The 27,878-nt window shown below is 25.8% G+C and overlaps 5 protein-coding genes across 6 annotated transcripts; 2 read left to right on the top strand and 3 right to left on the bottom strand.

Annotated features, from left to right (window-relative positions):
* The first annotated feature begins 263 nt into the window (after positions 1-263).
* On the top strand, positions 264-5,921 carry LOC109599711 (inosine-5'-monophosphate dehydrogenase). Of its 2 annotated transcripts, none has more exons than XM_020015729.2 (7): positions 264-482; positions 1,020-1,118; positions 3,811-3,961; positions 4,018-4,302; positions 4,365-4,965; positions 5,023-5,191; positions 5,247-5,921. In XM_020015729.2, exons 2-7 carry the CDS (start codon positions 1,024-1,026, stop codon positions 5,494-5,496), a joined length of 1,551 nt encoding a protein of 516 aa, XP_019871288.2. In that variant the 5' UTR covers positions 264-482; positions 1,020-1,023; the 3' UTR covers positions 5,497-5,921. The 2 variants fall into 2 exon arrangements, with proteins under 2 accessions (XP_019871288.2, XP_049817734.1); XM_049961777.1 differs by lacking the exon at positions 264-482 and adding an exon at positions 739-757.
* Positions 5,922-6,778: 857 nt separating this feature from the next.
* On the bottom strand, positions 6,779-8,227 carry LOC109599710 (PBAN-type neuropeptides). Its single transcript, XM_020015728.2, has 3 exons — positions 7,389-8,227; positions 7,080-7,275; positions 6,779-7,028 (listed from the first exon to the last, which is right to left on the bottom strand). Exons 1-3 carry the CDS (start codon positions 7,470-7,472, stop codon positions 6,841-6,843), a joined length of 468 nt encoding a protein of 155 aa, XP_019871287.1. The 5' UTR covers positions 7,473-8,227; the 3' UTR covers positions 6,779-6,840.
* A 1,425-nt stretch (positions 8,228-9,652) lies between these two features.
* Positions 9,653-10,250, bottom strand: LOC109599725 (PBAN-type neuropeptides-like). Its single transcript, XM_020015746.2, has 3 exons — positions 10,170-10,250; positions 9,928-10,117; positions 9,653-9,869 (listed from the first exon to the last, which is right to left on the bottom strand). The coding sequence occupies exons 1-3, from the start codon at positions 10,248-10,250 to the stop codon at positions 9,712-9,714; spliced, it is 429 nt and encodes a 142-aa protein (XP_019871305.2). The 3' UTR covers positions 9,653-9,711.
* Positions 10,251-11,275: 1,025 nt separating this feature from the next.
* On the bottom strand, positions 11,276-11,882 carry LOC109599709 (PBAN-type neuropeptides-like). Its single transcript, XM_020015727.2, has 3 exons — positions 11,807-11,882; positions 11,556-11,751; positions 11,276-11,500 (listed from the first exon to the last, which is right to left on the bottom strand). The coding sequence occupies exons 1-3, from the start codon at positions 11,846-11,848 to the stop codon at positions 11,328-11,330; spliced, it is 411 nt and encodes a 136-aa protein (XP_019871286.2). The 5' UTR covers positions 11,849-11,882; the 3' UTR covers positions 11,276-11,327.
* Positions 11,883-19,332: 7,450 nt separating this feature from the next.
* LOC109599723 (heart- and neural crest derivatives-expressed protein 2-like) lies at positions 19,333-27,654 on the top strand. The gene is made up of 5 exons (XM_020015744.2): positions 19,333-19,559; positions 23,113-23,277; positions 23,342-23,526; positions 23,590-23,769; positions 27,031-27,654. Exons 1-5 carry the CDS (start codon positions 19,484-19,486, stop codon positions 27,121-27,123), a joined length of 699 nt encoding a protein of 232 aa, XP_019871303.1. The 5' UTR covers positions 19,333-19,483; the 3' UTR covers positions 27,124-27,654.
* Positions 27,655-27,878: the final 224 nt, after the last annotated feature.

Raw genomic sequence — 27,878 nt, 5'->3', positions numbered from 1 at the left:
TATTTTAAATATGCTAATTTTCCCGCTTGTATTCAATGCCCTATTGCCAAATAAAGTACAACAGTTTTTTTTAAAGAAACTTACCGTGGATTTCATGTGCGCCCACTGTTTTTTACTAAAGTGATCGTTATGGATTAAGAAAAATATGAATGAGGTTTATTATCTTTTTTTTTTAACGCGATCTATTATTGACGCCGGGACGGTGAAGTTGGCAACCCTGTTGCCGAGGTATCACTTTGACAACTACCGTCAACTCTTTCTTTTGATGTTTTGTGTCACACGAAAGCGGTAGATACAATTTGCGTTGGTGATACACGCCACATTTACCATTGACCGCCGCCTCCGATTGTAAAAAATTCAAATAAAACACGCAAAAGTACAATAAGCTTTTGCCAAACCATTATTAAAATAAACAAGTGACTATTGATTTTTGTGCATTAACCTCATTGTTTCACCACGTGTTACACAAAATAGTTCAACATGTAAGTATTTTTTTTTGTTTATTTCACAATTAAATGGGGCGGCCGGTGTGCAAATTTAATGGGGAATTTCGAGCTAATTACCACGTGTCGTTTACACGGGATGTCATTGCGTTCTTGTTTAATATTATCGTCAGAAATCGATAAATTGACCGGGCTTTTAATAGATGATGTAGGGTTTGATTGGCACTTTAAGGGCTTTCTCGCGTTTCCAAGCATTGTTCCAGTTTTATTCGGTTAACTGTGAGCGAAAGTCACCTTTTGTTAACAACACCAAGGTTCGTTTCATACATCATTAATTAAATGTAGCAGTGAATAAAATTTTCCAAAATTTACACAATTAATTTTAATAATTATTTTACCTTTGCTTTTGTTTCGTACACATGGCTAATTAATAGAAATTTTATTGTCCCACTGCATCATGTATTAATTAACTTTAATTTCAATATTAACTGATTGACCTCATCTTTGTTAATATCTTAGATAAGCCTGTTTAATTAGTTTCATTATACTGACTGAAATTTATTGGGTTTACTATAGAGAAATGGCTGCTACTGGTAACTCTAAAGTTTATGATGAACTCGAAGATGGCATGACTGCTGAAGACATGATCCAAAAGGGGAATGGCCTAACTTACAAGTAAGTACCTTTTTATTCATTTAAAACTATTTTTATAAAACATCCTCAAGGTTATTAATAGTTTTTTAGCAACAAATATATTCAAGTTGAATATTTATAGTCCTCCATAAAACTTTTAATTATCTAAACTGGTTTTAAATTTGAGATAAATTTTATGTTTTTGTGAATCAAGATAGTGAGGAAGAACATTTGTTTACGTTTTCTATGTTATCAAATTTATTTAATTATGTGCTTGCTTTTTAAAATAATTTAAAAAATACTGAAATTATTATAGTGGACTTCAATACGTGTATTATTTTGAAATAATTTTATTTTTCAAAATTTTGACTGATTAAATTGCCCAAATGTAAGTTGTAATTTTGCATAATATATCATTTTGAAATGAGTATACACTAAATTTTGTAAAAAATTATGTGGAAAAATTAAAAATCATATTCTGTTTAGGAATAATTTTTTTAAACAAATAATCTATGGAATAAAAATAGCACAAATTATCTTATTTTTTCCACAAAATTATAAATGCTCATAATTTTTTACGTAATTTGGTATATAGCCATTTCGGGAAGGGCAGTGGTCTAATTACATTTACTATAAAAAGTTTGCTAGTATGATTTCTTCAATTTTTATGCTCACAAAATTATCCTGTAGGTTTTAGTTTTGAGCCAAAAACGTGACATTTTGCCTATTATTTCTGTTATAAAAAATTTAGTGTATGATGAATAAATTTAATCTAATTTTTGGTTCATAAAAATCGGTTCTCAAACAACTGGATTATGAATTCTGTATTTTTTTGTAAATCATGTGCTATGTCACGTTTGAGTGTTTATACAGTTTTTATTTGCCCATTGAATTAACATCCATTACAGGAATTTTAATGAACAATGTGCTATTGCACAAAATTAAGATAATGTAGGGTATGAACCAAGATTAAAAAAAAACAATAACTCTTACGATAATATAAGTAGTATATAATAAAATCACAAATAAATATGACAGAAAATTGAATGATAAGAAGAGATATTGGTAAATTAGCAGAACTGTGATATTGACATACTTCTTGCAGATAATGTAAGATGTAAATGACATAAAACATCGTAAACAAACTTATTGATATTAAAGCATGTGATTGAAAACAATGACATGGACAAAAAAAATAGTTATACATTACGTAGTTAAAAGGTGTTTCATCCAATAAAAATTTAACGTATTTATTTGAATCAAAAATAAATAAATCGTGTGTATATTTTATATTTATTCTGAGATAAGAAACTAATAACACTGTATCTGACAATCGCTAAAACACGATTTAAAATTTAAAACATTGATGTAATAATGTATTTATGACGTACGTTGTTAAAGAATTAACTTGTAGATTATTCTCCATTTATCCAAATATCTGTTTTATACAAATTTTAAAGCTCAGTTTCATATTAAAAAAATAAACAAATATTTTCCTTAATAAATGATTTAAAATTTAAATCATTGATGTAATAATGTATTTATGACGTACGTTGTTAAAGAATTAACTTGTAGATTATTCTCCATTTATCCAAATATCTGTTTTATACAAATTTTAAAGCTCAGTTTCATATTAAAAAAATAAACAAATATTTTCCTTAATAAATGATTTAAAATTTAAAACATTGATGTAATAATGTATTTATGATGTAATAATGTATTTACTCTCCATTTCAAATATCTGTTTTTATACAAATTTTAAAACTCAGTTTCATATTAAAAAATGAACAAATATTTTCCTTAATAAATGATTTCATAATTAGATTATCAACCGGAAGAGTTGCGGAATAAAAGTATTATGCAGTGCACGTGGCAAAGATCAACAAACAAATTGTTGTGCAGCATATATGAATTTATTTGATAATTGCTTTTTGTTATCGAGGTTTATACCCTCCGTTTGCATATGCAATTATGTCGTTAGACTCATTGGAAACGTAGCATAATTTTTACTAAATGATTTTCTTAATTCTAATTTTGAAAATCTTCCAAATTATTCATAAGAAACAATATCTCTAATATTTTAATTTTATTCAACAAAATAGTTGAGATTTTATCTGTTCTGCGTAATGTTTCATTCGAAAAATGTTTCATACAATGAAGAAAAAAAAATAAAAGTTTCAAATACTGGATAAGTTAGGTAACTTATTCATTAGAAGTTTAAGAAGGTATTGATTTGAATTTTTTATAGCAATTATAACTACTTTTCTAAATATTTTAAACAAAATTTCATTTCCGGTTTCGCTGGAAGGAAATGGATATGGAACACTGTATATTTTTGGATTTTTAAATAGTTTTTGACAAATTTTGGTAGTCTATTAAAATGTCGTCAATTTTGTTGCCGGAAAGTTCACTTTTGGCATACACAGACCCATCCTATAAGGATCCTACTATTAGTACTAGTATTAGTAATATTATATTGGATGTTCACTATTTAGGTTTTATTTAATGAATAAGTTAGGTGAATCACACTATATTTGAATGTGTTCTTTCTTTGATCAAATTAGACTATTATGAGCGTTTAAAATATCCCTCCTTTTTGGACGCATAAGAAAAAAAGCTAAAATAAAAACTCTGCCCATCACTGTTTATTTTTTATAAAATATTAGAATGATTTTGAGACATAATTTTATTGATTAATTATTCAAAAAACTGTAAAAAAGTTGTTATATTTCAGTGACTTCATCATACTACCAGGTTACATTGACTTCTCCCCCGACCAAGTCAGTTTAACGAGCCCCCTGACCAAAAAAATTAACATAAAAGCCCCTCTGGTGTCGTCCCCCATGGACACTGTCACAGAAGCAGATATGGCTATAGCCATGGCTGTAAGTCATATTTAAACCGCATCAAAACCTCTTAATAGCAATGTTTAATATTGTAGCTCTGCGGTGGTATTGGTATAATCCATCATAACTGTTTGCCAACGTACCAAGCCAACGAAGTTTTGAAAGTGAAAAAGTACAAACATGGTTTCATTCATGACCCCGTCGTTTTGTCGCCTACTAACTCAATCTCGGACGTAATAGCCGTTAAAAAAGCTCAAGGATTTTGCGGAATACCCATCACCGATAACGGTAAGCTGGGTGGACGACTTCTCGGCATCGTAACGTCGCGTGACATTGACTTCGTTGACGAGAAAGATGCCAGCGAAACCAAACTGGAAACGGTAAGTTTCAAATAAATTTTCCCAGCGTACGTTACATGACCGACAACATTTGTTCACTTCAGATCATGACAAAAGACCTTGTCACCGCACAATCAGGAGTGACGCTCCCGGAGGCGAACGCAATCTTAGAAAAAAGTAAAAAGGGTAAACTTCCCATCGTGAACGCCCAAGGCAACTTACTGGCACTGATGGCCAGGACCGACATTAAGAAGGCCAAAAGCTACCCCATTGCGTCGAAGGACGACAACAAGCAACTTCTGGTGGGCGCCGCCATCGGTACAAGGGAGGAAGACAAGGAGAGACTCGCCTTGTTGGCTCAATCGGGAGTCGACGTTGTCGTCTTGGATTCATCCCAAGGCAACTCCATCTATCAAATCGAGATGATCAAATACATCAAAAACTCCTACCCCAATTTGCAAGTTATTGCCGGAAACGTAGTAACGGTGAAACAAGCCAAAAACCTCATTGAAGCCGGAGCGGACGCTTTGAGAGTGGGTATGGGAAGCGGTAGCATCTGCATCACCCAGGAAGTTATGGCGGTGGGCAGAGCTCAAGCCACTGCTGTGTACAGAGTCTCACAATATGCTAGGAAATTTGGCGTACCTGTAATTGCTGATGGAGGAATACAATCTATTGGACACATCATTAAAGCTCTGTCTTTGGGTAAATACTTAACAAGTTTAATGTATGTATTATTAAATTAATGTATAATTTTCGCAGGTGCTTCTACGGTAATGATGGGCTCTCTCTTGGCCGGTACCTCTGAAGCCCCAGGTGAATACTTCTTCTCTGATGGTGTCAGATTGAAGAAATACAGGGGTATGGGTAGTATTGAGGCTATGGATAGGAAAGATGCTATGGGCTCAGCCATGAATAGATACTTCCATAAGTAAGACATTCACCACTTCCATAAATCTTTAACTAACTTTGTTTTTTATTTACAGTGAGGTTGACAAATTGAAGGTGGCTCAAGGTGTTAGTGGTAGTATAGTAGACAAAGGCTCAGTATTGCGATTTGTGCCGTATTTACAATGTGGTATAAGACACAGCTGCCAAGACATTGGTACCAAGTCCCTCAAGGAACTTAGAGACATGATGTATGATGGAAAACTTAGATTTGAATTGAGATCAAACTCGGCTCAATTAGAAGGCAATGTTCACAGTTTGTTCAGTTACGAAAAACGATTGTTTTAAGATCATTCCTTTTATTTTAACTTGTTGACTATCAACATTTACTTAAATATTTTGAGCATTTGTTGTGATGATAAGTTTTTATATTTTTGTTTGTTTTTTTTTTATTAACCGAATTATGCTGGAAATGCATACTTATCAGATTGTGATTATTGGAGACTTAAGTCCAATATTGTAGACATCCTATTGTGTTATTTGTTCAAACTTCCAAGTGACCAAAATAATTTTTTATATAAAATCCAGATTACCTAAAATTTATAAAAGTATGTATGGTATTAAATTTGTTATTTAAAAATATATTTTAATATATATTAGATAAAAGATATAGTTGATGTGTGTGCCACAAGTTATTTTTATATACATGAATATTATGTACATGATTTTGATTGAGCAACAGCATATCAATTTCAATATATGCATAGTTAGAACAGAGTGTTTTTTTAACCTTCCCACTGAATACTTTAAAAGATACTTGAGTATTAAATATAAAGTCTCATTATTAAATAGTTTTTCCATAATTTTTAACACAATTTAGTTGAAACTTTTAGAAAAAAATATATATAACCAGTCCATTTAATAATTTTAATGAATGATATCTCAAAAAAATTTCTTTATGTCAGGTGAGAAGTAAGTGTGATATAACATTTATTTCTAAAAGAATGTTCAGAGTTAAAATCTTTTATACTCTTTTTAACTATGCTAGGCTGTCTCAAGTTGATCAAATTCATAAAAAACTTACTCAAAGACGAGCTTTTTTAATAGGTTGAAGACAGTTTGCTTCTTAAGATCACATGACACAACGGAGATTCAGAAGTTAAATGGGAGAGTTCTACCTCATCCACCGTATAGTACAAAAATTTGTCTATGTCAATTTTATTTAGTTTTGTTTATGTGTCAAATTTTCTAGGTAATAAACAGTAAATAAGATAAAGGAAGTCAAAATTCATCATTTCCTCATCTCCAAGAACCTAGAATTTATTTCTAGCGCTTGTAGAACGTTGGCAAAAAATTATTGATTATAATGGTGATTATTATGTTGAATAAAAGTTAAAAAAATTATGAAATGTTTTCCATTAAAACCTAAATTACTTTTCCAGCACCATCTAATTACGATGACTAATGCCTTGAGTCAGTACCCAATAATCTCACAATACATATTAAGAATTTCAATTATTCATTAAAATGAAATTATTGATATAAAATTCACGGAGTTTTTATCTAAAATGGGTTACATGAAACATTTTAAGTATATATATTTATTTATTAGGTTAAAAATTAAATAAAATTGTGTATCACTAATATTTATTAATACGTATAAATGCAGTTACAAATTTAATATAAAGATTATTAGAAATTTCCGGCAAATCTTCCCAATCTTGGCGAGAACGCACTGCTTCTACTTCTGCCCAATCGTGGAGAGAATAATGGAGATCTTTCAGCCACATCAAACTGCAACATGCTATCGTTGCTTCCAAAATCATCATCCACCTCTCTGCCTAATCTGGGCGTGAAACTGGAGACGTGGCGTTTCCCATCTAAAATTACGGAGTAATTAATTGATAAAACAGTTAATATTGATGACTAACCAGTCATTGCTACTATTGCCCATGGGTTATCCTGTAGAATTTGGAGTAGGTTATCCAACTGTTCTTTTTGTTCCTCCCTGAAAACTTCGTCATCAAGATTTCTTTTCTTCCTACCCAACCGTGCCCCCGACCACAAGTGCGATATATACTTTTCGTATCCAGTTTTCTTGCCTGATTTATCAGGCAAGTTTTCATACTAAAATCAACAAAAATTTAGCCTATTAATGTGTGAGGTATGAGACGACGTAAATTATTTTTATCGACACCTAAAGTAAAAACAATTTTACAATAACATATTGTTATACTTACATTATGGGAACCTGTACAGTAAACTTCCAACACAATGAGACTGATAAACACTAAAGCACAGTTGATTCTTGTTGATTGCCTCATGTTTGACTGTACAATTTACTACCATCCCTTGCATTTTTATACAGTTTTTCTACTGAGACGAAATCAGCAGGGCCCCAATTAAATAACGTGGGGATGTCGTGTTAATGAGTGTAAATCTTTTAAATTAATCCGCAGCTTTGTGCAATGGCAACGACATTTTACCACCAGTGTTTCAAAATAGCTTTAATGAACTTTAAAATAAATCATAAAGTTCTATTTGTCTAAAGATTATTCTACTATAATTATTAAAAATACCGTTTGTTCTATAAAGGTGATAACATGGGTTAGTACAAAAATACTCCCCACATAATACATAAACTTGATTTAAATTTGGTCAGTAAGAATTAATGGGCACTATATTGGAAAATCTTTACTTTCTGTATAAAATAAATCATTGTTAAAATAAGGGTGAATATATATAAAAATTTTTATGGAGTTTTATATATCAACAAAGGCTTCCAAAGTATTAATTGATCTTGGCATTCTAAAGGAAGGAACCTTTTAATTTACAGCAACATTAGTTAATTATTTTTTTATTATATACGTTTACTATGATATTTATTTAATTAATTTGGATTAATAGTCAATATTTATATTGTATTTATATTCTAAAATTTAAGTGAACCTGTCTATATAAGAGGCATTTATAGCAAAAACTATAATAATGCTAACTTTTCCAACAAATTGAAAAAATTCTACCCTCTTTAATTATTTATTATAATTATGTAATTATATTTGTCTAAAGATTATTCTACTATAATTATTAAAAATGCCGTTTGTTCTATGAAGGTGATAACATGGGGTAGTACAAAAATACTGCCCACATAATACATAAACATAATTTAAATTTGGCCAGTAAGAATTAATGGGTACTATATTGGAAAATGTTTACTTTCTGTATAAAATAAATCATTGGTAAAATAAGAGAGAAGATTTATCAAAATTTTTATGGAGTTTTAAACATCAACAAAGCCTTCCAAAGTATTAATTGATCTTGGCATTCTAAAGGAAGGAACCTTTTAATTTACAGCAACATTAATTATTTTTTTATTATAAACGTTTACTATGATATTTATTTATTTAATCTGGATTAATAGTCAATATTTATATTCTTACTTAAAATTTAAGTAAACCTATCTATATAAGAACCATTTATAGCAAAAACTATAATAAAGTTAACTTATCCAATAAATTGAAAAAATTCTACCCCTTTAATTATTTATTCAATTATATAATTATATTATAATATAACTAATGTAGTAAAATTTGCTCATTTTAGAAACACTTCACACACACAAAATAATTTATAAAATTTAACTTACCAGTTTTTAAGAACTAACCAAATTTCTCTATTTTTGTAATCACTTTCTGATTGTAATTTGTCACAAATATTTCAATGTTAAAATGTGTAGTATGGATCATTTTATGCGTTTTCAAAACGATGGCACATGGAATACTGTAGTTTAATCAACGTTAACAATCTTTACGATAGTCAGCAGTATTTAAAATAACCATTAAATAATGCCAATAAAAATAATTCATTTATGACCATGCAAATTTTGCATTTTTTGAATTTTAATTTTAAACAAGATAATTTTACTTCAATATAAATCAGAACATAATAAATATTTCTGATAATATGATAATAGAACATTTTTGTTTTTAAATGTAACAAAATGTAAGAAACTATTTAAATAAATTTTATTTTAATATATTATTATTTATATAGTATATACAGAAGATGTATCTTCTTTATACATCTAAGTTGTATCAGTCGTAGAAATCACCTAAGAGGTGAATTGGTCAAAATATGAACAGCGACCACTTTTTATTAGAGTATCTTTAATGAAGTAATATATATATTATCTATATAATTGAATTTGATCTTATAGCATTTGTCTTAACACCACAAAATTTAATTCATTTTATTAATCCAACAAATATTTTCTTGTACTTCATCATATAACCATTTCTTATGGTGCCTCCATTTTTTTAGTTTCATGACTCGGACATTATAAATAAGTAGACATTGTTTTAAAATTAATTTTCTAGTTTTTTCCAACAGATTGAATTAAGATATCATTAAACCGTTTTCAGCCATTAAATATTATTAATACCTAATCAAAATATTATATTTCTGACAAAATTTTGAGGTATAAGAATAGTACATTTAAGTTCATCTTAATTTATTACTACTAGTTTGTTAAGTACAACAAATATATTAAATACATTTTTTGGTCTATCTTCCTAATCTTGGTGAAAATGGAGTCATTCGTTTGCCCAATCGTGGAGAAAAAGGAGACCTCCCAGATAGTTCAAATTCCATATTTGACCCAAAGTCGTCTTGTAATTCTCTACCTAGTCTTGGAGTAAAACTTGATACGTGACGTTTTCCATCTAAAATCAAGTTAAATATCAAAGTTAATTTAAAATAAACAATATATTGCTTCCTTACCACCAACTGCGACTACAGTCCAAGGAGTGTCCTGAAGCATATCAAATAGATTAGCCTGTTCCTTTTGCTCCAGTTCTTCCCTGAACAGATCGTCACTTGGGTTCCGCTTCTTCCTTCCCAATTTTGGTCCGTGCCACAGCTCTGAAGCGTGTTTTTCATGCTCAGGTTTATCCGCTGACAAATTGCCATGCTAAAATATGCACAATTCATATTTTGTCAAACAATTAAACGTAATTACTTACATGAGATTCTGCACAACAAATTTCTAGGATAATAAGGCTCATAAAAATCAAGGCAAAGTTTATCTTTGTTGACTGCTTCATGGCTGAATGTGATTATTTGCTAGCATCCCTTAGATTTTATACAAATTTTCAATGCGTCAAAGCAGCGGGACGTGACAACCCCGTCGGCATTTAAATTAGTCTGCATCACAAATTAATTTCTCACAATTAGTATCAATGAAGACTTTTACTCTAATATTCTTTGTTAATTGTTTTACGTGACTAAAATGAGGGAACAAATTAGGTGAAAACACTTCATGAAAATATCTACATCTGTAAGCAATTGAGCACAGATTTTCAAGTACTTTGAACCAATACTAGAAATTTATCAGTAATAATTTTTAGTAGGTAGATACTATTACATTTATTTATAACATAAAATAGATAGCTTTTGTAATAGCAAATTATTTAACACCTCCTTAAATTGAACTTATGAATCATCAGTTCAATTTTGTTATGATATCCATATTAATTCTTGTCCGTAACAATTTATGCTTTAAGATTTTTGTTTAATTTTTTAATTAATTATTATTCTGTAGTGTTTCTAAAACAATTTTTTTCTAAAAAAAATTTGGAATAAATCAGACATGACGTGACAGATTGACAATGATGAAGGGTAAATTTATTATCTATATGTTTGAATTGGATACTTGGTTAGCTTTATGTCCTCTATATTATCCCTCCGTAAGTGAATTAATTGTAGCAAAAATTAACTAAAATATCATTAAGAAAAATAGCCTCATGTTTCCTTTTGGTACTTCTGATGGTATTTTCACCATACAAATATTATCTTTGCCTTAATGTGTCAGTTTTGAGAGAATTAAAGATGTAGAGTTCATCTATCCTCATAAAGAAAGAAATCTATCAGTTCTTTCTGTTAAATAGATAAATTAAAACTACAAAGATTCTTTCTTACAAAATTTATTTTCTATTTTTTGATATTAGATAACATTAAGGTGTTATCGAATTATATTCAACCATTAAATATTATTAATACATAATTAATTTATTTTTTTTTTTTTGTATTAAAAAAAATATAGATGGACAAAATAATATCTCGAATAAACTTCATCTTATATCAATTTATTACTTGTTTATTAAATACAACACATATCTGAATTAAAATCGTTCAGCATATCTTCCTAATCTTGGCGAAAATGGAGTCATTCGTTTGCCTAATCGTGGAGAAAAAGGAGACCTCTCTGACAGCTCAAACTCCACATTAGACCCAAAGTCCTCTTCTAATTCTCTACCTAATCTTGGTGTAAAACTGGATACATGACGTTTCCCATCTTGAATCAAGTTAAATGTCAATGTTAATTGAAGATGAACACATTGTTTACTTACCACTAACTGCTACTACAGCCCAAGGAGTGTCTTGAAGCATATCAAACAAATTAGCCTGTTCCTTTTGCTCCATTTCTTCCCTGAAGACATCATCACTTGGGTTTCGTTTCTTTCTTCCCAATTTTGGCAATGATTGTGATGCATGCTTATCATGGTAGGTTTTCTTCTCTGATTTATCTGCTGATAAATTACCATGCTAAAACAAGAACAGTCATAGTTTGACATTTTGTGTTATGAATGTTATGTGTTACTTGAGATTCGGTACAACAAACTTCTAGGACAACGAGGCTCATAAAAATTAAAGCAACGTTTATCCTTGTTAACTGCTTCATGGTTAACTGTGGTGATTTGCTGGCATCCCTTAGTTTTTATAGAAACTTCCAGTGCGCCAAACCAGCGGGACGTGCCATCGTCCGTCGGGTCTTTAGATTAATCCTCGGCATTGTAAATTAATTTATATCAATCCATTGTTAATTATTTTACATGTGTAAACCGATTATGTGAAAATATCCACATCTGCAAGCAATTTGACACATATTCCCCCCAAGTGCTTCGGACCAATTCTAGTAAATTGATACACGCAAATTTATCAGTAATAATTTAATAGAGCGTATCTGCAAAGTAAAAGGCTTTTAAGAAAAAAAAGATAAGAAAACGAGAGTAATGTGTTATATTAAAGGAACATTTATCTAAAATTTTCAAGTGGTGTTTTTAATACTGTGGGAACGCCGTACCATATGAATACACGGCGCCACAAACGTCTGGACCATCGGACATGTAAAGAATATATTGCCCATCCTAAAATTCCTATTATTGAACTTGTCACTTACTAGAGCAACCTTTTTCAATTGATTTACAACTTTTTTTGTCTGTCCTCGTTCGTTCCGCTTTCCACGATAAAGGAAATCATCATTTTGGATGTTTATATTAAGAGAAAAATAAAAATGTGTTATTTAGAAAATGTATACAAACATTTATTTACATTTAACATGTTTATTATGTATTTAACATTTATTTTTACTTTTTAATATATATTATACGGTTTAAATACAGAAATAACGTTCTTACCAAATTAAATTTATAAATTTAAAATATAATGGCACTAAAAAGTTATTTATACGATTTTTATTCTGTTTTATTAAATTATTAATATTTATTTATAATTGAAAAATCTAATTACAATTTAATAATAATAAATTTATATTTACATAAAATATATTTCATAAAAAGTACATTATTAATTAATTTTTAAGATATATTTTAAAATCTGCCACAGTACTTAAAAATATAATTATTATTATTGTTATTATTATAATTTATTTAAATTTAATTTATAGTGTTTATATTATTGATCCAAGTACTTGTACCTATTTTGAAATAAATTGAAGTTAATTACATATATTAATAATTTATTTTTATAATTTATTTAGATGGACAATAAAAGTACTACGTTTTATATTTAAAATTAATTATTATAATTTAATAATATAAATATAAAAAAAATTAAAATAAAGTTGTTTTATAAAAAATATAATTGAAAAATAACTATTTGTAATTTCTCTTACATGAATATTATTTTAGTGGTTTTCTTATAAGCAATTTTTTTTCTTTAGTTTCTGTATTATCTACATAAAAAATTTATTACTAATCAAAATGGTTAAAATTAGAAATATAATAAAATTCTCCACAAATATTTATATATTATTCCTAATATTAAATAAAATAAATTCTTAATTTAAATATGGTTATTTATGAAAACCATTTACTAAACATATTTATAAACAGAACTACCAAATTAAATATTATAATTTAATAACATGAATATAGAAAAATTTAAAGTAAGGGTATTTTATAAAAAAAATATAATTGAAAATTAATTTCTTTTTATATTTTTTTCTTTTTTTTTTAATTTTTTACTGAAAAATAATTATTTGTAATTTTTTTTTACATTTATAAATATAATATTAGTGATTTTCTTATAAGTAACTATTTTTTATTTAGTTTCTGTATTATCTAAATAAAAATTTATTATTAATCAAAAAGGTTAAAATTAGAAATACAAAAAAAAAAAAAACATTTACCAAACATATCTATAAACAGTAGTTCTAATTAATTATTATAATTTGATAATATAAATATAGAAAAATTAAATGTAAAGGTGTTTTATATAAAAAAATAATTGAAAATTATTTTTTTGTTATATTCTGTTTTTTTTTAATTTTTTTTTTAAATAATTATTTGTAATTTTTCTTACATTTATAAATATAATATTAGTGGTTTTCTGATAAGTAATTATTTTTTTTCTTTATTTTCTGTATTATCTAAATAAAATGTTTATATTTTACTATTAGTATTAAATAAAATTAATTCTTAATTTAAATGTTTATTTACAGAAATCATTTACCAAACATATCTATAAACAGAACTATAAAATTATTATAATTTAATAGTATAAATATAGAAACATTAAAAGTAAGGGTGTGTAAGGTTTCTTACATTTATAAATATAATATTAATGGTTTTCTTAAAAGTAATATTTTTTTTCTTTAGTTTTTGTGTATTCTAAATAAAAATTTATTAGTCAAAAAGGTTAAAATTAGAAATACCATAAAATTTTCCACAAATAATAATTTATTTTCTATAAATTATTTAGGTGGACAATAAAAGTATTTCGTTTTATTATTATAATTTAATATAATACATAAAGTAAAATTAAAAGTAAGGGTGTTTTATAAAAAAATATAATTGAAAATTAATTTCTTTGTTATATTTTTCTTATTTTTTATTGAAAAATAATTATTTGTAATTTTTCTTATATCTATAAATATAAATGTAAATATAATATGTTTTCTTATAAGCAATTTTTTTTTCTTTAGTTTCTGTATTATCTAAATAAAAATTTATTATTAATCAAAATGGTTAAAATTAGAAATACAACAAAATTCTCCATAAATCTTTATATTTTGTTCTTAGTATTAAATAAAATTAATTCTTAATTTAAATATTTATGGAAACCATTTACCAAACATATTAATAAACAAAACTATAAAATTAATTATTATAATTTAACAATAAAAATATAGAAAAATTAAAAGTATTTAATTTTATAAAAAAATATAATTCAAAATTAATTTTTATTTTTTTTTAAGGTTAGGTAATTTTTCTTACATTTATGAATATAATATTAGCGATTTTATTATAAGTAATTATTTTTTTATTAAATTTCTGTATTATCTAAATAAAAATATATTTTTAATCAAAATGGATAAATTAGAAATATAATAAAATTCTCCATAACTGTTTATATTTTATTCTTAGTATTATGTAAAATTAATTCTTAATTTAAATATATTTATTTATAGAAACCATTTACCAAACATATTTATAAATTTCTACTATATATAAATATAATAAATATAAAAAATACAAACAATAATAAAACTCTATGTTTAGTTTTATAAGAATACATTAAAATTCAATTTACTGAATATTCAATATTATTATATATTTTTTAAACTACATTTATACTTAATAAAAATAATAATTATTACCTTCACAATTTAAACAATTAAATTTACATATTAACTTTTCATAAGTTTCCTACTCAATTTAAAAGTAATTGAGAGACTATGACGACGTTTATTAGGCTAATTCAAATTTTATAGGTTCATTTGTCAATTTTTTGTGAGTGTGTAACATAATAAAGTGGCCCGCCTATATAACATTTCAAGCTGTCACTCATGTCATGTCGTAGGCAATAGGGCACAAGTGGCGTACAGTGATACTGGCGTCAGTCTGAACACATTTACAACTAGACACACAAATATCTCCACGACACCTATAAACAATGGCTTTTTGTCATTTCGCACACAAGCTGTAAACATCACAAACGCATTAAACTCTTGACAGATTGAATGGAAGAGCTGCCCAATTTATAAAAATATCATGTAACAGTTTAGGACGTACGATTTTACTATCCATATTTTGTCAATGAAATGGATCTATTTACCTAAAACACTAACCCAATAAACAATTAATGTGATTGTGCGAAAAATAATCATCGTCGCCTGAGGACATAAATCGCAATTAAACGCCCATAATACAATTTGGCCGACGTTTGTCGGTAAACAAAAAATAAAGGGGAACTTAATGTAATAATAATAATCGAAGTGTGGAGTGAATAGAATCGGAAGCCGGTATCTCTACAGCTTCCCTTTTTCAAACCGCACGTCACGGCTCATATCAAGATATAAACCAGAAGTTGTAATCAACTAAGTGAAGTTCGGCTTATTTTCAGTAACTACCACCTCACTACTATCTATACCGTAACCTCAGTGGCATGGAAAACCCTAATGGACCCCTAATAGACACTAAACTGTCCCGAGGGGGAAGAATTTTAATTCGGCTTAATCTGTCACTAACACAATTACGAAATTTTATTTATATTGTCATAATGACTTATCATTTTAGCCTTTGGAGATGTTTTGCTTAAAATTTTTTAAATTTGAATGAACGGAATAACTAAAAATTCTTTATTGGTGTAGTTTAGTTAAAATTATTGTTATAACAGTCAAAATTAATTTGTTAATATGTAAATTAAATTATGTTTTATATTAATATAATTAAATTAATATACTTTTTCACATTTAGTGAATTATTATTTATTGTAATTACTCAAAAATAATTTAACATAAATTAATATAAAAGAAGACACTGCATAATACATTTTTTAATGCAAAAAATAATATTTTTTTTTTATTATTTATTGTATATTGGGTATCCAGAAATACGATAAATAAAAAAAGTATGGGATGCTGTGAACAGGAGACTTTTGAATCTCCAAAACCATTAAGGAGACCACCAGCAGCTAATTTTTGATTTATAGGTGTCTGGACCAAAACCTATTCGATAGGCTGATATTGAGTATGCCAAATCGATGTAGGGCGGTTGTTATTAGGATATTAGGTTTTAATAAAAAAATAAATATGGCATAATTATTATAAATAACATAATAATAAATATTTGGTAGGTGTTATTATTTTTATTGTTGAAGGGGTTGTAACATTTTACAATATATTTTTTATTTAATTAGTAAAAAACACATTTTTGGGTTTATTGCAATAATTTAAAAATAATTTAGGTGTTCCCTAGACATTTTGGCTGTGTTTATTTTAATAAAAAATATACAATTTATAATTAAATAATTATATTATTAAAATTATAAATAAATTAAAAAAATAAATGACAAATATGTCCAATTATAAAATATTACTTTTAATATATTTATATTAATATAATATTATAATTACCTGAAATACTAATTTAAAGAAACTTTATATTTCTGCATATGAATATTTGATTTATTTTAATAGAATACACCAACTTTTAATCTTTTATATTTATTAAACAAACACATTTTATAATTTTAAAATGTTTACTGTAAATATTAATAAAATAACAAATATTCCAGAATATAATATATAAATTAAAATATATATTATATAATATAATATAATATCAAACATTAAAATTGAACTTTTTTATTTTAGTATTAATTAAATATTAATTAAGTAAATATAAATAATAATAATAAAAAGTTTTTAAAATTCTAATTTTTTTATTATATTTATTTCATTTTTAGAATAAATTATTTAGGATAAATACACAAAAATTTTAATAATTATTTATTTTTATTATACATATTTATTTTATTTTTAAAATAAAATAATTTTTTTTTCTATTTTATTCTTTAATTTTTTATGTTATTTAGATGTAGGATAAAAAGTGATACATTCTAATAACATAATTTTAAAATTTTATGTATTTTTTATATTTGTTTTATTTTTATTATTAATTATTTTAAATAAATACAGAATTTAAATGTTTATTAAATAAAAAATTAATATAATTTTAAGAAAAAAAATTTAATAAATACTGAAAAAATAAAATTGTGTTGTATAAAAAATTAAAATTGTATTTTTTATTTCCTTTTTTTTTAATTTTTTGAAATATTTGAATTTATTATTTAATAAAGTAATAATTTAGTTGATGTAAGATATTTGTTCCTTTATCTTTAAAAACATGAGATATAAATATAAAATAATACTTTTTACTTGATTTTTTTTATTTATTAAACTGCTATCTTAAACGAAAATTAACTTCTATTCCTGAAGATTTTGTACTAAAATATTTGTTTTATTTTTATAATTAATTATTTTAAATAAATACAGAATTTAAATGTTTATTAAATAAAAATTTAATATAATTGTTTGCTTGTAATATAATATAATAATATAATTTTAAGAAAAAAAAATTGAATAAATGCTGAAAAAATAAAACTGTGTTATTTAAAAAATTAAAATTGTATTTTTTTATTTCCTTTTTTTAATTTTTTGAAATATTTGAATTTATTATTTAATAAAGTAACAATTTAGTTTATGTGAGTAAGATATTTGTTCCTTTATCTTTAAAAACATGAGATATAAATATAAAATAATACTTTTTACTTGAGTTTTTTATTTTTTAAACTGCTATCTTAAACGAAAATTAACTTCTATTCCTGAAGACCTTGTACTAAAATATGATATGTTAGTATTTCATATTTATAAAAATTTTTATTACATTTTAAGTTAGAATTGTAAAAAATTAAAATAATTTTAAAAATAACATTTTCTAATTTAAAAATTGACGTTGATAAAATTAAATAAAATTATAAAATTATATAAAAATAAAATATAAATTTTCAATTCTAAAGATTAAGCCTTTCGTGACCATTTCTATAGACTGTTTGGTCTAAATGTTCACCCACCCTTTTTACTGGGACATTCAAAATAGATATTTGGTTCTCCTTCTCCAATTCCATTGTGAATTTAATATTGTTATGTCAAGAATTTAGGTGTTTTAGAAACTAATCTAGTTTCTCTTGTTCATGTCTTCATACCACAAAAGGATCATCCACGTAACGATACCAAAACAGAAGGTTTGTGTTTAGAAGACTGCCCATTGCTAATCCTTCAGTCTGTTCCAAACTATATAGCTTTTAGTAAGATACGTACTGAAAAGATCCACTATATCTGGAGGCAATATTTCTGATATCATATTTAAGAATTCATTGACAGGAACTTTAGTGAAAAGTGACACTACGTCGAAACTAACCAGTCTATCATCTATATCAAGATGCAATCCTTTCAATATCTCAACCAAATGAGTGGAATCTTTGATAAAGGTTGGTGTGTTTCCAACACGAGGTTGTAGAATCAATAAAAAATATGTTTAAATGTATTGATATTTATTTATAATTGTTTGAATTATAAATGTTTATTTAGTAAGTGAAGTAAATCTTAAAAATTAATAAAATTTTCAAATAAATTAATATAGCTGAAGTAACAAAATTATCAAAAATATTTCAGAATAATTATTATCATTTTAGTTTTTGTGTTTAATACATGTGTTAAACCTAATAAAACATTTAATAATACGATTTAAATAATCATTGCTCACGTAGATAAAACATGAAACCCAAACAATTTATTTTCGAAAATAACGTTCCTCTTATTAGGGCCGTTAACCCAATAAATTCCCAAATTACAAACAACTCGAGCCAAACAACAGACCAACATTTAAATATTGATTTTGCGTATTTCGAGTGAGCCCGTAGGAGGATCCAGGAATCCGGGGAAACTCCCAGCATCCAGAGTCGAGCAATACGGTACATTCTGATAACGTATAACTCCACCCACATTTCAAAATGAGATTGAGAACTGGAGAGTCCGCAACATCGTGATTATCCCGAGGCGAGAAACCCCGGTGCCTCCGTACTGGAGCTGTGCAGTGTGTTTGTGCATCCCGATTTTCCAACGTGAAGTCCTGCTTGTGATTTGTGTTAATTAATTCGTTGTTTGTCAATTTATTTAAGATACAGAAGGAGGATGGCGTATAACTCCTCGGGTGATCCTATGGATAACTTTCAGTATCAGTACCATCATTCTTACCATTATATATCCGGTGAGTCTTATTAAAATAAATAAATAAGTACATGCTAAGATGTTTGGCACTTATTTATTTATGCAAAATTCGATTATAATTTGTGTGGTGGATGCTATTTGAATAATTACTAAACTAACATAGTAATAAAAATGAAACCCCATTTCGAAAAAGGGAAAATTTGTTATAAATTTCCTTTGTATAACAATATTTTTTAAAATCTGAAATTGAACCAATTTTTATTTTAAATATAAAATACAAAATAAAATAAATATAATACAAAAACTTAATAATATATAATATTATATTTAAATAAATTACAAAAAATTTATATATTTATAATTTATTTTGAAAATTATTAAAATGTACTATATTGAAAAATAATAATACAATTATTTCCATATTGAAACAATCAATAAGCTTAAAACAATGTTATTGAAATTAATTTTAATATTCAGTTTTTAATTTTCTTTAAATATATAATTGATTAAATTAAATTAAAATAATTAATTTATTAATTTCCTATTTTTTATTAAAAAGAAAAAATTTGGATATGTTTAAAATTTAAAACATAATAAATACAATTTTCTTAATCTTTTCCCTAAAAATTTGTTTTCATTCTAAAAAACTTTTAATCAAGACAACAAAGACAATTTTAACTTAAAAATATTAATTATTAAAAATTAAATATAAAATTTTGTAAAAATACATATTATTTTTTGATTTAATAATAATATAAAAGTAATTAATTCTAAAATATTAATTTTGTAAAAATTATTAAAATATAAATGGTAAATCACAATAAATAATTATTTTCTATTTAAATTATAATAAATTAATAGATTTAATTTAATAATTATATTTATTTTTTAATTATTAAATAATATTTTTTTCTCTAAATTAAATTAAAATATATTTATAAATTAAAGTTTATTTTCATCCTAAAAAACCTCAACATAAGACAAATAATATTTGTAATTTTTGAATAAAATATATTATTTTTACCTAAATTAAATTAAAATAAAATGTTTGTACTAAAAAATAAAATATTAAGCAAAATATTCAAAACTATTTTAGCCATAAATGTTGAAAATATTTTTTGAAAAGGAATATAAAATTAAATATTTTTTATAAATTTAATACTTTTTAATTAATAAAAATATATATACATATACAATAATTGAAGATTAGAAAGATATTTATTTAATTACTTAAATAAGAATTGAACAAATAATATTTGTAATTTTTTAAGTAAAATATATTTTTCTCTAAAATAAATTAAAATTTATAAATTACAAAATAATCACAAATAATTAATTATTATATCTTTTAATTGTAATAAATTAATTATTTTATTTTACACATTCAATAATTGAACATTATAATGATATTTAATAAATAATATTTGTAATTTTTGAAACGAAATATAATATTTTTATCTAAATTAAATTAAAATATATTTTTAAATAACAGAATAATCACAAATAATTAATTATTATCTATTTTAATTGTAATAAATTAATTATTTTATTTTACATATACAATAATTGAACATTATAATGATATTTAATAAATAATATTAGTATTTTTTTAAATAAAATATAACATCTAAAATAAATTAAAATATATTTATAAATTACAAAATATTTTTGAAAATTGTGAAATTTTATTTTTATTATAAAAATACCATTTAGACATCAAAAACTATTTTAACTATTAAATATTGAAAATATTTTTAAAAACAACAATGTAAAATTAAATATTTCCTTTTAAATTTTGACAATTATATTAAAGTATTTAATTTAGAAATTTTATTTTTTTATAAATTTAATACTTTTTAATCAATAACTTTAAAAATATGTATAATGTAAATAGAAAATCACAAATAATTAATTATTATCTTTTTTAATTATAATAAATTAATTATTTTATTTTACACATACAATAATTGAAGATTAGGAACATATTTAATTACTTAAATAATAATTGAATAAATAATATTTGTAATTTTTTAATGCCATTAAGACATCAAAAACTATTTTAAATATAAATATTAAAAATATTTTTAAAAACAAGGGTGTAAAATAAATATATTTTTATATTTTGACAATTGTGGTAAATGGTAAATCACAAATAATTAATTATCTGTTTTAATTGTAATTAATTATTTTATTTTACACATGTAAGATTATTAATTATTTAAATAAGAATTGAATATGTAATATTCGTAATTTTTTAAATAAACTATTATAATATTTTTATCTAAATTAAATTATAATCTATTTATAAATTGCTAAATATTTCATTTTAAATGAAAATTTACTTTTATTCTAAAAAACATTTAATCAAGATATCATCAGAATCTATTTCAATCGTAAATATAAAAAATATTTATGAAAACAAGAATATTAAAATATATATTTTTTAGTTTTGAAAATAATAGTGAAGTATTTAATTCGTAATATATTTTAATCAATAGCTTTAATAAAAATATGTTTTAATTGTAATAAATTAACTAAATTGTTAATTATTTAAATAGGATTTGAGTAAATAATATTTGTAACAAAATATATTTTTATCTAAATTAAATTGAAATTTAATTATAAATTAATAAATATTTTATTTTAAAAATTGTTTAAATAAAAATATAAAATTAAATACTTTTTTAATTTTGACAATAATATTAATATATATGATTTAAAAATTTTTCATTTATTACAATTTTAATAATTTTTGATCAATATCTTTAATAAAAATATATAACTGGTAATTCATGAATAGTAATTATTATGTTTTAATTGTGTATATCTCATTTAAACAATTGTGAATATAATATTTAAATTACAACAAGATTAAAATAAATATTAATTATTTTTGTGGGTTACACCCAAGAGGACTTCCGTCTGACAATCAATCATCATCTGACAAATCAGTCAATTTGTACCTGTCGTCACAACAATTAATGATTCTGGTAAAGCAAAAGCTAAACATCATCAAACAACATGTTTATTAAAATCAGTTCACGAACTTTTTCTTTGTAAAGGTTAGAAAATTGTTCACAAATGTTGACATTTTAAAATATACACAATGTTTATTATTCTTAAGTTTTTGAAGAAGTATATCTACTACATTTGCTTAACAAATGTGCATATGTATGTATAAATTTAAAGTGATATTCCAAGGGAACACTATTAATTATATCATTTTTGTAAACAAGACGACTATTATTACAGTTGATGTTTCTTAAATACAGCTGGATAAGATTTTAATTTGTCACTATTAATTGTACCTCAAAAGATTTTGCAAAAGTGCCTCAATTCAAAGGAATATATACGTTTGGGCGGCTCATCAAACGATTTTAGTAACTGCCCGTGTATCATTAAAGAGTAAGTTTTAACTATTTTATGATCTTGTATAGACATCATGTTTATTTATCAAATTTTATGTGCCGACGTATATTTAGTTGAGCTATTTTCGTTTGTATTAAGGCGGTTACTGTAATGATACAGGAAATATTTTTTCTTTAACCACAATTTATTCAACTCCAATTAATTTGGCGGTCTTTCTGTTACAGATGGAGGCACAATTGGGGGTGATGAATCGAACTTCTGGCCAAACAGCCCGTCAAGATCAGATTCACCATCACCAAACAACATGCAAAACATCGGAAACACGTACCAAATATTTACACCAGTCGGATGTTCCACACCGACACACAGATACACCCCTTACAGATCAGGTCTGAATTCAAATCGATTACAGTGTGATCGGTGAGTGTTGAATGCTTTTAATTTTTTATTTAGGATATGCTACAATGTCACCAGATTCCGATATACCTACTCACATACCCGGTTCATTTGTAAGGGTTGTTAAGAGGCGAACGACCGCGAACAAGAAAGAACGACGAAGGACGCAGAGCATCAACAACGCGTACGCGGACTTAAGGGACTGTATTCCGAACGTACCTGCCGACACCAAATTATCAAAGGTACTGCTCCTGAAGCTTCTATAATTGATAGCTTACTCATTGCGTACAATTGTTTTGTCACAGATAAAGACTTTAAGGCTGGCCACTTCGTACATATCATACTTAACAAGGGCACTGGAAACAGACGACCCAGCGGGCGGTTTCAAGGCGGAATTGGGCTCGATTTCCCGAAAATCGAACTCAAATCCGGTACAAGTGAACGATTGCACCCCCGGTCAAGCGTCACCCCGAAGCGACAGTTCGGTAAGTGGATTCAGTTCATTTTATGGTCGGGGTACGACTTCTAACCCCAATTGCGGGTTAATAAGGGACCGTGACATAATAATTTACTTAAATATATCGACGGGGCGGTACAGCGTGGTGCCACACTGATTTACGACCTCGGTGCGTGTCCCAATGTAATGTGATATCTTTGGCTACTGTGGATGTCTATGTTTCAATGCGTCGTACAGGAAATTTACTTTTTTCAGAGCTATTAAACTGAAACTTTTAATATTAAATTAATACAACAGGTGAAGAAACTGTCTATCTTCTGAATACCCAACACCAATTGTGATGATTAAATTATATTTCTACTTATGAAATTCGATGTTCAAAATATAATATTATGCACTTTGAAGTAAAATTCACCTAAAATTGTTTCCTCTTTTTTATTTATCTGAAGTTTTATGCTGAGGTAAAAAAGTAAATATCAAATCTTGTCTTTTATGATGGACTAGACTGTGAATATCAACATTTTTGTATAATCTATTTTTAATAATAAATCTATACAAAAGTGAAGAAATTATTTATCTTCTGATTACCCAACATCAATCAAATAAACTGTGAAGATTAAACTATGTTTTTAATTATGAAATTCGATCTTCAAAATATAATATGCAGTTTGAAGTAAATTTCACCAAAAAATTGTTTCATCTTTTTTATTTATCTGAACCTTTATGTTGAGGTGAAGAAATGGGTATGGAATATCTATCTTGTCTTTTATGATGGAATAAACTGTGAATATTAACGTTTTAGTATAATCTATTTATGATGGAGTAAACTATGAATATCTACGTTTTAATATAATCTACTTTTAATAATAAATCTATACAAACGTGAAGAAATTACTTATCTTCTGATTATCCAACACCAATTTGTGTAGCATCATCAATAAACTGTGAAGATTAAATTATGTTTTTAATTATGAAATTCCATGTTCAAAATATAATATGCAGTTTGAAGTAAATTTTACCAAAAAATTGTTTCCTCTTTTTTTATTTGTCTGTAGTTTTATGTTGAGGTGAAGAAGTGGGTATGGAATATCTATCTTGTCTTTTATGATGGAGTAAACTATGAATATCTACGTTTTAATATAATCTACTTTTAATAATAAATCTATACAAACGTGAAGAAATTACTTATCTTCTGATTATCCAACACCAATTTGTGAAGCATCATCAAGTAAACTGTGAAGATTAAATTATGTTTTTAATTATGAAATTCCATGTTCAAAATATAATATGCAGTTTGAAGTAAATTTTACCAAAAAATTGTTTCCTCTTTTTTTATTTGTCTGAAGTTTTATGCTGAGGTGAAGAAGTAGATATGAAATCTTGTCTTTTATGATGGAATAAACTGTGAATATTAACGTTTTAGTATAATCTACTTTTAATAATAAATCTATACAAAGGTGAAGAAATTATTTATCTTCTGATTACCCAACACCAATTTGTGAAGCATCCTCAAATAAACTGTGAAGATTAAACTATGTTTTTTATTACGAAATTCGATCTTCAAAATATAATATGCAGTTTAAAGTAAATTTCACCAAAAAATTGTTTCCTCTTTTATTTATCTGAACCTTTATGTTGAGGTGAAGAAATGGGTATGGAATATCTATCTTGTCTTTTATGATGGAGTAAACTATGAATATCTACGTTTTAATATAATCTACTTTTAATAATAAATCTATACAAACGTGAAGAAATTACTTATCTTCTGATTATCCAACACCAATTTGTGTAGCATCATCAAATAAACTGTGAAGATTAAATTATGTTTTTAATTATGAAATTTCATGTTCAAAATATAATATGCAGTTTGAAGTAAATTTTACCAAAAAATTGTTTCCTCTTTTTTTATTTGTCTGAAGTTTTTTGCTGAGATGAAGAAGTAGATATGAAATCTTGTCTTTTATGATGGAATAAACTGTGAATATTAACGTTTTAGTATAATCTACTTTTAATAATAAATCTATACAAAGGTGAAGAAATTATTTATCTTCTGATTATCCAACACCAATTTGTGAAGCATCCTCAAATAAACTGTGAAGATTAAACTATGTTTTTAATTATCAAATTCGATCTTCAAAATATAATATGTTTGAAGTAAATTTCACCAAAAAATTGTTTCCTTTTTTTATTTATCTGAACCTTTATGCTGAGGTGAAGAAGTAGATATGAAATCTTGTCTTTTATGATGGAATAAACTGTGAATATTAACGTTTTAGTATAATCTACTTTTAATAATAAATCTATACAAACGTGAAGAAATTATTTATCTTCTGATTACCCCATACCAATTGGTGAAGTATAGTCAAATAAACTGTGAAGATTAAATTGTTTTTAATTATGAAATTCCACCAATTTCTGTAGCATCATCAAATAAACTGTGAAGATTAAATTATGTTCTTGATTATGAAACTCGGTGTTCAAAATATAATATGCAGTATGAAGTAAAATTCACCAAAAATTTGTGTCCTCTTTTTTAATTGTATGGAGCTTTTTGCTGAGGTGAAGTAGATATGGAATATCATCTGTTTTAATATAATGTAAAGGAAATTAATTTTCTTCAGAGAAACCGATTGGTGAAACATTTTTTAATAAACTGTAAATATATGTTTTTTATTATAAATTTCAATTTCCAAAATATAATTCAGTTTTGTAACTATTATATATGTAAAATATATTTGAAACTTAAGCAATTTTGTCGTTTCAAAATTGGCTCTGAAACATGAATATAGTATTGATTAGATATTATTACTTTCTGATGAGACGAAGAAATATATTCATAACTTAAGACATCACCCATCTAATTTTATCGTTTCGAAATTGGCCCTGAAACATAAAATAGTTTAGTTATGGTCACACCATTAGTCCAAACAGGAGCAGCCGATAATATTCCTCTTCCTCATTTAAAATCGTCAGTAGCATTGAAAATACCGTAAACGCCTTTCAGAAGGAAAACCTATAAACCGTTTGTTTTGCGGGAAAACAATCAGTTTGTAAAACACGTGCCCTGTTACCAACAAATCGATTTTCAGTCGTAAATCACAAGTCAAAGGTTTGTCACTGGTGAGCACGGTCGGACATAAAACCAAACTAAGAATATCTTTTCGCAAGAACTCTGTACATGTGCTGGTTAGAATCGGAACCCTTTGTAAACGAAACATTCTGTCAACGTATCCGCAAAACGGCTCATGTGTTTTTGTTGTTTATATATCCATTTTTTTTTGATAAACAGGAAGACCTTACGAACTCGAGGAAGGCTAAGGGACGCACAGGTTGGCCGCAACACGTGTGGGCGCTGGAACTGAAACAAGAACAAAGTCTGTGAAAATGAAGTGGAATTTGCCAAGCTGAAGATAAATGTAGGTTTTAGAGCTCCTCTTATCTCTATTGTTTGCAATGGCGCCAAGTAAAAGGAAACTGCAACTCCTCAAAATGTACAAGTACTGTAACATCTATTGTAGAGGTTTGTTTCATCCCATACAGATAAATTCAAAGTAAATTCCAAATTGGTGAACGTAGAGTTTCTTGTATCGGTTTATTGTGTATACATCCATGCCATAAATAATATTTTATGTCCCAATAAATACTACTGTCTATTAAAATTAAAGTTTGATGCGTGTACATTGGATGTAGATTTCTTTTTATCCGGTTTTGTATCTTTATTATGTAGAGGTTTCCTGAAATTGTGTATAATATATCTATTTTAGTCTTGATTATACCAGATGGCCCCTCTTATGTATACATTTACCTACACCTTTAAGACTTTTATATATTATAATTATAGTACTGTATTTACTTTATCGGATTTGTTTATGTTTTTTACTTTTTATTTATAACCAAAGAAAATTATATTGTATAAAATTATGAATTACTTATATTTAACTTATTCTATAGCAATAAATCGTTTTGTATATAATCTCAGCAGTTTTATTTCATGTTTTCACGATTGGAACATCAATAATAGGTAAGTGATAACTCATGTTGAAATGCTAAACTGTGGTATAATAATAAATCTTCACTAAAAAGGCACACAAACGTGTGGAAAAGCCAATGGCTAAAAAACTACGCGTTAATTGGTGT

This window comes from Aethina tumida, chromosome 1, assembly GCF_024364675.1.
Source record: "Aethina tumida isolate Nest 87 chromosome 1, icAetTumi1.1, whole genome shotgun sequence".
NCBI lineage: Eukaryota > Metazoa > Arthropoda > Insecta > Coleoptera > Nitidulidae > Aethina > Aethina tumida.
Note: the sequence above shows the minus strand (reverse complement) of the source record. Positions and strands in the feature narration are given on the sequence as shown.